The sequence below is a fragment of the Rhinolophus sinicus genome, chromosome X, assembly GCF_036562045.2.
Source record: "Rhinolophus sinicus isolate RSC01 chromosome X, ASM3656204v1, whole genome shotgun sequence".
In the NCBI taxonomy this organism is placed as follows: Eukaryota; Metazoa; Chordata; class Mammalia; order Chiroptera; family Rhinolophidae; genus Rhinolophus; species Rhinolophus sinicus.
In genome coordinates this window covers 102,608,288-102,618,823 of record NC_133768.1, presented here as the reverse complement: position 1 = coordinate 102,618,823, position 10,536 = coordinate 102,608,288, and the positions used below count along the sequence as shown (strand labels likewise).

Here is a 10,536-nt window from a genome sequence, read left to right as displayed (position 1 = left end):
TGGTGATGGCCACACAACTTTGTAAATATCCTGAACATACTAAATTGTACACATAAAAGGATCAATTGTACAGTATGTTAATTATAACTCAATAAAAAAGATAATTCTTTTAAAAAAGTAATCTGGACATAAATGTTAAGGAATTTAAAATACTTTCTGAAGATATGGGAGATCACTGAAGGCTTCTGAATAAAAGAGTGGTAAATAAGATTTAGGTTTCAAATAGACAACACTAACAGCAATGTGGACAGATTAGAAGGAAGAGAGCCTGTAAGAAGAAAGGCCAGGTAAAGATAAGGGGGAAGGTGAGGGGATTAGAAAGCACAATCGGAAACCACAAGATTGCCACGGGGATACGAAAGTCAGTTTGGGGAATATAATCAATAATGTTGTAAAGATTTTGTAGGGTATCCGATGGACACTTGTCTCGTTAGGAAGACCACCTCAGGGATGATGTAGATGCCTGATCACTGCACTGTACACCTGAAGGTGAAGAATAATGAATGTCAACTATAATTACATACACACACACACACACACACACACACACACACACACGAAGTGGAGTACAGCATAAGGAATAGAGCCCGTGGAAATGTAATGGCTGTGTGCGATGCCAGAGGGGTAGTAGATTGGGGTAGGGGGGTTATCACTTTGTGAGGGGTATACATGTCTATTACATTGTTTTGTACACCTGAAACTATAATAAAAAAGAAAGAAAGAAAGGCCATCTAGGAGTCCATTCAAATAAACCTGGAAAACAATGAGGGTTGGAACTAAGAACAGAGCAGCTGAAACGGAAGGGACAAACTGAAGGTGTACTATAGGAAATGTACCTGTGCCTAGCTGTACTGACCAGACTTACCGTTAAAGTAAATGTTTGCGTATAGGTTGTTTTCACTGATAAAATCAAGTTTTATTATCATTTGCTCAGTAGAATTAAAGTAACATAACAGAATTTATAAAACCAATTATCTTTATTGTAGAACAAGTTGTGACCAAGGTTATGGTTCCTACAAGATAAATTATTGTTTCCAAAAGAGAAGTAGTTTATAATGATACCAATAGTTTTTTTCGTTTCCCCCATAACTTTTCCAGAATAAGCACTAAGTTCGTTTTAAATTCGATTAGTATTCCTTATAATAAAGCTGAGTGATGTAGAGTAAAAGAGCAAAAAGATTCATATATTACTCCCCTCTCTAGGGCAAACACCATTAAAAGTTTGGAATTTATCTTTCTGTTCTTTCTTCCTTTTGTATATGTATACACATACATATGCATACACATGTAGGTTTTTAAAAAGTAAATGTCATCATATGCTACATGTACTTGTGAATTAATTTTATGCTCAATAATTCCTATTGGAACTTCCCCTGATGAGTACAAACGAAATATTAGTTTTACCTCTGCACTGTAGCTCATGTAGGGATGTAATTTATCCGAATTTATCTATCTCCTTTGATACATTTAGGTGGTTTTTCATTTTGTTTGTTTTTAGTTTTCCTGCTAAAGGACAAAGAGAGTAATGCCAGCATCTTTCTCACATCTCAAACTGTTTCCTGCAAGTACTCCAGTGTTTGTGCAAAATGGGGATGGAATCACAGGAGTTCAGAGTTGGGAGGATAGTGCCATTTGTTCAGTTATTTTGTTGTTAAATGAGAGAAGGCAGAGTGGCCTGCTGCTCAAAATACTTTTGGGTTACAAACAAGGAAGCAGAGGTCCATGGGAAACAACTTGAACAACGCATTACTTTCATAGGCTGCATGAAATTGTAAAACGAGCACTGGACTTGGGGTGGGAATTCCTAGCCCAGATTCTGAAGTTTCTATCATGGACAAATTTTGAATCTGTCTGAGTCTTAATATCTCAAATTTTTAAATGCAAATAAAAATACCTCTTCACTGAGTTGGTGTGCATCTCAAAAAGAAGATGAATATGGAAGTGATTTTTAAAATGTCAAATGCTAGTCATATGTTAATTAATTCTTAATATCCACTCTTGTGACTTTCCCTCAGGTATGACTGTGTTTATTTTAATGTGTTGAATACCTTTTCTCCTAACACTGTAAATCCCCCAATATCAGTGTCTTTCTACCAGAACACATAAGTCTACCATGACAGTCAATCTTACGTTCCTATTTTACTAAGTAATCGCTACTGATGAAAACAATGGAGTTAACATTTATTGACTACCAGGTAAGGTTCTAGGCTGTTTTTCCTTATATTAGTCCTGAGATATAATTATTCCCATGACATAGGTGCAGAAGTTTATAATTAGAGAAGTCAAGTAAGGTGTCTGGGGTTGGCAGAATAAATCTCTGGCGAAGCCACAAATGGGATCAGTCTTTCTGGTCACCAACACATTCTCATGGAACCAGACTTTGTGCAAAGAACAATCTATTCTCAAGTCACAGCAAACCAATCTTTCCATATATGTTTGTCTATCTCTTCTAAGGTCAATTGTCTGCTACTCATTTCACCCTCCCTACTTTTTATTCCAATAAATAACAGATTTCTTTCTTTTTTTCTATATACATATTGATCAGATCTCTAACATATGCAGCTCCTCCTCTCTACAGAAAACTAAAACCCTTCCATTTTTCTTCTTGCTACACAGGGGGATAAAAAGTTGTTCCAAAAGTTGGTAATAAAATTGACCTTATGTTTGAAATGGGAGGGAGCGCTGCAGTGAGAAAGTATTCTAAGTCATTAATATTTATTTACCTTTCAGGTTTTCCCACCCCCAGAGCTGAGTCTAATTTAATCCCTCTCAAAAGTTAGCTCGACACTTCCTGGGAACATAGACTATTTCCGGTGATTTAGACATCAGAACTACTGAACAGTGGGAGTGAAAATAGAAAGCACAGAATGTTGACTCTGAAAATAATGCTAGAAATCATCTAGGTACATTCAGGTACAATGACAGCATGAAAGTGCTATTTAAATGCCCCGTGAAATGTTGAAAAAAAGGGAGGTGGGGTAGGGAACAGATCTGTTTCATCTCTGGAAAATGGAAAGTATGTAATGTACAAGCCACCAACATTGAGTTGTTTCTGCCAGAGAAATGATGTTGGGACCAGACTGAAAGAGACTAAGAAAGCTGACTTATAGCTGCCCTTACTGAAGAAGACTAACACTATTAGAAAGTAGACAAGATACTGAATAGTTTCTACAACACTCCCACAGGAGTGAAGGAACAGGTGAAAGATGGCAAATAATACTGCCTAGAAAAATATTGCCAGGAAACAGATGTGACTTATATCACCATAATATCATATTACCATCAACTTTTAAAATATAAAGCACAGCTACACAGCAAGAGAACAAATCAAAAATACAGAGGGGGCCCAAAAAATGTATACACATTTCAAGGAAGGAAAAAACTGTATTAAAATTACGCTGATGGTAACATTGAGCATCTCTTGTCATTGCAGAAGTCAAATGTGACTTGTATTCATCTTTTATTATTGGCATATATTGAGTCTTACAATTTTAATAGTTTTTTTTTCCTTTCTTAAAATGTGTATACATTTTTTGGGCACCCTTTGTATATACATTGTTTTGGCACCCTCAGAAATATGCAGGAGTCAATAGAAGCTAAAACATGAGCTGGCAGCACTTGGCAAAAAGTGGAAGAGAAACAGATAAAACTATCACAGAAATAAAGCCAAAATGGAAGCATCACAAAGAACGACAGATACTCCTGAAATCACTGGAAAGAACATAGCGAACATGATTGACAAAAGTGAGCAGAATAAAACAGAAATGAAGGAAACAGTGAACAATTGGAGAAAATTTAAAATGTAGAGGGCAGGTAGAGTCAACATAAATATCAGTATATATTATACATATTTAAAGAAATAATTAAGAAAGCTTTGCCTCAATGAATCAGGCCTTGAATCTACATATGACATGGTAACAGCAGGTTCCACAAAAAATGACAAAGAATAAATGACACTTAGATATATCCTATTCAAATATTAAAAAATTCCTCTGGGAACTCAATAAAAATATCAAATCAGTTATAAATGAAAAACATTAGGATAGCCTCAGATTTCTACAAAATAACATTCAATGCTAAAAGGTAGTGGAACAATGAAAGAAAAGAAATGTGACCCCCAAATTCTACCCATAACATATCTGTCATCTACCTTCAAAAATTCAGAGCATATACTTTCCTTTTAAGAAACAACTAAAAAGAAAAAAACACTAGGTAACAAAAAGAGATTAAATGAAAATTGGACAAAATAGTAATTATTTAATTCTGACATATTAAGATTAAAACACATGTGAGGATTATGGTCACAGGAAAATATGTAAATGTTATAAACACTGACAACATAAAACAATGTAACTTACAAAGTTGACAGGGAAAAGTATTACTGTGTATGTTGAATTCCTCATCTTTCATGGCAGAGAGTCAAAATAAATCATTCATATCTGAAAAATAACAGAGGTATATACAACATTTAAACGTACAAACACTAAAAGAATGTAAATAAATAAATTGGGGAGCACAGAAATGGGAGGAGATAGTGGAAAAATCGAAATATATTAAACATTTTCACAACAGCTGAAAATATCATAAAGAAAATAAACAGGCAAATTACAAATGGGACATAAATATTTACAAAATTTATTACAGATCCCTAATAAAGAGCTTCCATAAAATTGAAAAAGAAACATCAACAACCCAAGCGAAAATTGGGCAAGGGCATGAAAAAAATAAAGCAAATATAGGAAATAGGAAATTCCATAGAACACATGAATTGGTTTCCTCCACAAATAAACTGCAAAGGAAAAAAGGGTGGGGAGAACTGTTATCAGTTAAAACACGGTTAAGAGATATGTAAATCAAATGTGTTGACATTTTTTGAAACGTAATTCAACCAAATAATTAAAAAGATACTTTTAAGACACTGGGATATTTGAATATAGATTATTAAATATTAAGGAGTCATTATTAATTTCAGTACGTGTCATGCTACTATCATGAATTGTTTTTAAAGCTTTATCTATTAGAGAAATGTACTGAAGTATTGAAGAGAAATGTACTGAAGTATTGAAGAATTGATATGATATCTGGGATTCAATTTAAAATATTCCATAAAGATTATAAGAAAGAAAAGGGATAAATGAAGCAAAACTCTTGGTAAGTTTTGATTCCAGAAATGAGTCTGGAGGCTCACTATGCTATTCTCTCTACTTGTGTCTATGTTAAAACTTTAATTGTATACATTTCAAATGAGCAGTTGTAAAAAGTCCTGTATGGCAGTGCAATTCTGTGTCTAGAGAACAGATAAATCAAAAATATCACAATTATTTCAGTTACCATTGAAATATAATTCCCTTGGCACATTCTATTACTGGTATTATTTGTTTTAAAACCAAACATTTAAAAAGAGGTGTATCAACAGTCGTGTAACAATTTTTTGTTTTTTAATCTTAAGCTGACTGGTTGACTGAACCGACTGGTAAATTCAGTTAAACTGACTGTATAGGGACTTTAGCTAAAATATAAAAATGATATTATGGCAACTTTGCTGATGAAATCATTCGTCCTTTAGGGAGGGAGGGGGAGGAAGTATGCGAATCTTGTAGCTAGTATAAGAAAAATTAATTTCTTATTGATTATCGCTCAGATAGAAGGCCCCGAAGGGAGAAAGGGAGGTGCACAAACGTTACCATCTGGCTATTCTGAACCCCCCTTTGCAGTGCTTCCCCAGTATTCCCTCAACACACCCAAGGGAGGGCTTCTGCTCCATTAACAAATCTTGCTGTGCTGTTTGTAATTACAACTTCAAGGAAGCTATTACCCATCCCAACCTAATTGCATTGTTTGAAAATAAGTCTCTAGACAATAGAACATTTGAAGATAAAGGAACAAATCCTATTTCGGATCTGAAGATAAAAATGCAAGGGCAGTGATCTGATTTTCATCAAGGGAAGTATGTGGTTACCACACTGTGGGAAGACACTTAATTCTACCTTTAGAATTAAGTGAACATTTACGAGACTTTAGGGAATAATATACCAGAACTACTCCGTGATACAAACTATCAGACACTTTTAACACGACTTTTAGCAAAATTCATATATCCAAGGAAATAATAAATATGCTTCCTACAATTATCCCACCCTAATCATCCAAGGAGGAAAATGTTCTCAGGACCTTGTTTTGAAAACCCTTTATTAGCTTTGTTTCAATTGCGCTAAGAACCTAGACTTTTTTTTAAGGTTCACTTGTTAAAAAATAAATATCCCACTAAGTTCAACAAGATGTATCTCTCTAGTCTGCCTACTTTGTAATTGCTGAGGTTTTTACTGTTTAGATACCATCCTGCAAAACACAGCAACACAGAATTAATGGGTGGCAGTACTTACCTATTCAAATGATTAGAGAAATCCAAAGATACATTGGTAGATTTAATATGATTAAATGATTGACATTTAATATGATTACTTTCATTTCATTACAAGCATAATTTCAGTGACCATTTCAAGTCCAATATGCCCAAGATGAGAATTCAGGAGTCTGAAGTTCGTATTTGCTATTTCAGCATTTCCACCCACTCTTACTAGTTTCTAAGTGGTGCTTTTATCTTTAGACATGCTTATTTACTTCTCCATTCTCTTTTGCTCTGCCTTATGGCGCTATCATGAATTCCTTCCTGGGTGGCAGAGCCTTTGCCAATATCTGTGCTTTTATTTATGCAGAATCTGCCCTCAAGGTAGTCAGATTCTCACATTATCCTTCTCTGCAGCTCACAGCATAACCTGTTCTTCCATCTCTCAATCTCTCTCTCTCTCATCTCTATCTCGATCTCTCTCTCCAAGCAAGCTCATGCACCTTTCAGAGCCCAGAAGCTCCTTGGCCTAGCTCTCGCGGAGGCTACTCAGATTCTGCGTTGGCATGGCACCCTCACTGACCAGAGATCCCTTCCTTCCCCCATAGAGCATGTGCTCCCTTGGTTTGGTGGTGGGGAGTAAATCTCATCTACCCCTCTACAACTTCCACATCGGGAAGGTCACTCCCAGATCCAATCACAACATAGATTCTTTCTGGACCTTACCTGTAGCTAGATACCTTCCCAGTTCTGGCCCAAGACACCATAAAAGCAACAAACCAGGATCACTGCAAGGACAACCACCACCTTTCATTTACTAGCACATCTCTAACTCGTCTCAGGACACCTGGACCACAGATCATGTTGAATGACTGATTTTTGGTGTCGCTGGACCCTTTACCTAGTTTTTAGCTCTTGCTGCCCACTTTCCCACATCAACCCCCAGTTTGGGCCTTAACCTCCTTTGCAAAGTCATATCCACCCCCATCCCTACCCTCCAGAAACAACTTTCCTAGGCCGAGAAATAACTCCTGCTCTGGACTTTGCCTGTTCACCAAGTAAACTGGCTTTGACTTCATGTCAGATCCCAAGGGGTAAATGAGGTCTTGCCATGCTCTCACTTCCAGTCTCCCAGAGCCTGCTGTGCTCCTGTTCAAGGCAACTAAAGCCAAGCTCATAGCAAGAGACCTGCTTCCCAAGCTAGATTTCGATTCTCAGACCTGGGAGTAACAGGCCATGTTTACGGAGTGCTCACCGTGTAGCAGAGACAGTTCTACATACCTCATGGTTGTGATCTCAGCGAATCCACACCTGTGAGGTGACCAGTACGATGACCAGTATTCGTTTAAACCACAGTGAGATTCACCAGTACAAGAATACCCAGCCTCCAAAGGTCTTAAACAATATGGAAATTTATTATCTAAATTCATTAGAGTTCCTAAGGTAGGGCTGGCTCCAGGCATGGTACAAGGAATGACATTTGGGCAGATAGAGATGAGAATGAGAACTCTGAAAGTCCTGGCTGGCAGAGGTAGCCCCCACAAATCCCCTAACATTTCAATGACTTAACCTGGGATAAGGACCTCACAAAGGGATGCAGATTCTTCTCAGCACCCTCCCTACTCCCTCAATACCTCTGAGCCCCTCAGGCCCACAAACAGATCTCAGCATAACTCACAAGATCTAGTTGAGGAGATAGCCAGGCATCTTGCCAATTTCTTAGTCAGGAATCTGGGGCACATGAATGGGTGAATTCTAAGGGCGTCTGCCCAAGGAGAATGAAATGTTAAGATCAGGCTCTATTTATCACGGTGCACTTACCCAGGATCCAGAATTTAATGTTAGCTCAAGCACCTGAAAGGGGCATTATAATACTGTGCTCCATTGTTAATTAAAGCCTGAATTCAACAGCACCCCACGGGCAATAAGGATTAAGGGGCGGAATTTCCCTGGCAGGGTTGAGGAAAGAATCCAAAGGCTCAGGAAGATAGGAACATTGTATGTGTGCAGAATCATGCCTGTTGTCCCAGCCTAATTATTAATAGTGCCCCCTTTCACTCCCAAGTGTCCCAGTTAGAGATGGTATGCTACCCTCTTGGCCACCCTTACCCCATGCTACCCTGGAGGCCCCAGAGGACACTCCATTCACCAGGGCTTTAAGAAATGCCTTAGTAGGGGGAGTACCAGAATCCCTATAAAGCCCTATGATAGCTGTCCTCTGTAGCCTAGAGATGACAGTGGGGAATTCTGGGATTGAACTAAGTTACCTGATCTCAGTGGGAATAATGGGAGGCTGAGTGAGTGTGGTAGGGGCCAGTGATAGCACTTAACCATTAAAAGACACTCCTTTTGTTTTTTTCGTAGTGCTTGATATTTATTGAAAAGAACGCAAGTGCTTTTTCCAGGTAGTATTGAGAAGCTTGGCTGAGTGCCTGTTTTTCTTTTTAAACTGCTGCAATTTTTAAAGAAAAATGACAGCTGTGCAAAAGTAGTGCATAGGAGAAAAAAAATGTCAACCATTTGGCTGCCAGGCACACTAGGCCCCTGCAGCAATCTGGTGCCGTACAGGAGGACTCTGGAAATAGGTAGGGAACTAACCAGGTTGAAAGACTGTCCCCTTCGGGGGTTGTGAGCTGTCCAAATAAATGTCCAAGGAGCTGTAGCCAACTCAGGCATCTTCTAAGTTGGTCCTTATCTCCAAAGGCGGTGGTCGGTCGCTAGAATGTGGTGGATGGTGGTGTAGTGGCAGCGTAGGTCTCTGGGCAGATGTTGGCCTGGCAGTTGGCAGGGCATTGCATAATCTGACCAGTTGGTAACAGGGACCTGCCCTAGAGCTGGGGCCCAGGGCTCAGGACACAGTCCACATTTGCAGGGGTGCTTCCCAGGGCTGGCCAGAGTGGGTGGCAGCGCGCTTCAGAGCAAACCCCCAGCCCCAGCACGTAACTGGAGCACAATTTCTGGAACAAAGACAAGCACTCCGGGGGGGATGAGGGAGAGGACCGAGGGTGGGAGAGGGAAGAAGATCGGAGGATTAGGGGGAGTACGATGGCTCCGGGAGGGGCAGGAAGGGGGAGGAGGGAGGTGGCGGCGTGCAGAGCCCTTCCCCCTTAGGCCCGAGGGTCTCCAGGCCTAGTAATCATCTTCTTCTTCGTCGTCATCGTCGTCTTCTTCGTCGTCATCCCAGCCAAAACACTGTTTCATCTCCTCGAGGAAGGCCCTGTAATCACTTAGGAGGGGGCTATCCATCTCAATGTAGGGCACCACCCACTCCTCGGCTTCCCCGGTGAGCAGGCTGATTAGGAATGCCACCTTCATAGCGTCGTTGCAGAACCGGTTCTCGTTGACAAGCATGTAAGACGCCGTCTGCACGATAAACTCGGGGAGCCGGGAGCTCTCGCCGTTAAACGTTTCGGGGAAGGGCACCGGGCAGCTCGGCGGACGTACCTGGCGCAGCAGGGTGGCCCTCTCGCACACCAGCAGCCGCAGCTGTTCCATGAGCTGGCTGTTCTCGATGCTCAGGGCGCGGTGCCGCACCAGGAGCGCGTGCAGCAGCAGCACCAGCTCGTCCACCATGGCGAACAGTGGGAAAGGCACGGCTGGGTTCAGCTGTGTTCGGCTCGCCTAAGGTGCGCAGGGAGGCCTCGCAGGAAGTGCGTGTCCGCGGAGGCGCGGGTGGCCAGGGGTGGAGAGCTGTGCACGCAGGGGTCCCGGCGGCTGCGCAAGACCCGCCCACAAAGCCGCTGGCGCCCGCGCCAGCGCGGCCCAGGGAGGAGGGGGGGCGTGTCCAAAGAAGACACTGGCGCTGCGTGGGGGCGGGGTCAGAGTGGGGTGGGCAGGGCCGCGGCGACGTGACCAGGGAGGGCGTGGCCAGGGAAGGGGCGGGCAGATTCTCGGGGCCGAGGGCTGGCAGGTCTGACAGCCGGCGGATAAAGACAGGGTATGTGGGACCGGCATTAGCCAGGACACAGGGAGCCCTAAGACCCGTCTCTCACAGAGGGCCAACCTGCTGAAGTTTAAAGGGTTAACCACCCTTCATCCCAGCTGAGTCACCCAATTCAATGTTCCTTACTGGGCCTGTGGCCATTAGATTCCATTTGTATGATGTTTATTAACACATTTTCTTGCTTATTTAAACTTCATTCACTCAGACAGCTATTAGCACTGCTGGCCGCAACGCGGGAGTCACACAT

At 41.1% G+C, this 10,536-nt stretch overlaps 1 protein-coding gene across 1 annotated transcript; it reads right to left on the bottom strand.

The window, feature by feature from the left end:
- Positions 1 to 8,693: 8,693 nt before the first annotated feature.
- LDOC1 (LDOC1 regulator of NFKB signaling) lies at positions 8,694 to 10,114 on the bottom strand. Its single transcript, XM_019715763.2, has one exon. The coding sequence runs from the start codon at positions 9,917 to 9,919 to the stop codon at positions 9,476 to 9,478; it is 444 nt and encodes a 147-aa protein (XP_019571322.2). The 5' UTR covers positions 9,920 to 10,114; the 3' UTR covers positions 8,694 to 9,475.
- Between the last annotated feature and the right edge of the window lie 422 nt (positions 10,115 to 10,536).

What these genes read in the sequence shown, in the direction of transcription:
- LDOC1 (XM_019715763.2), bottom strand. Translation starts at nt 9,919, where the DNA reads ATGGTGGACGAGCTGGTGCTGCTGCTGCACGCGCTCCTGGTGCGGCAC.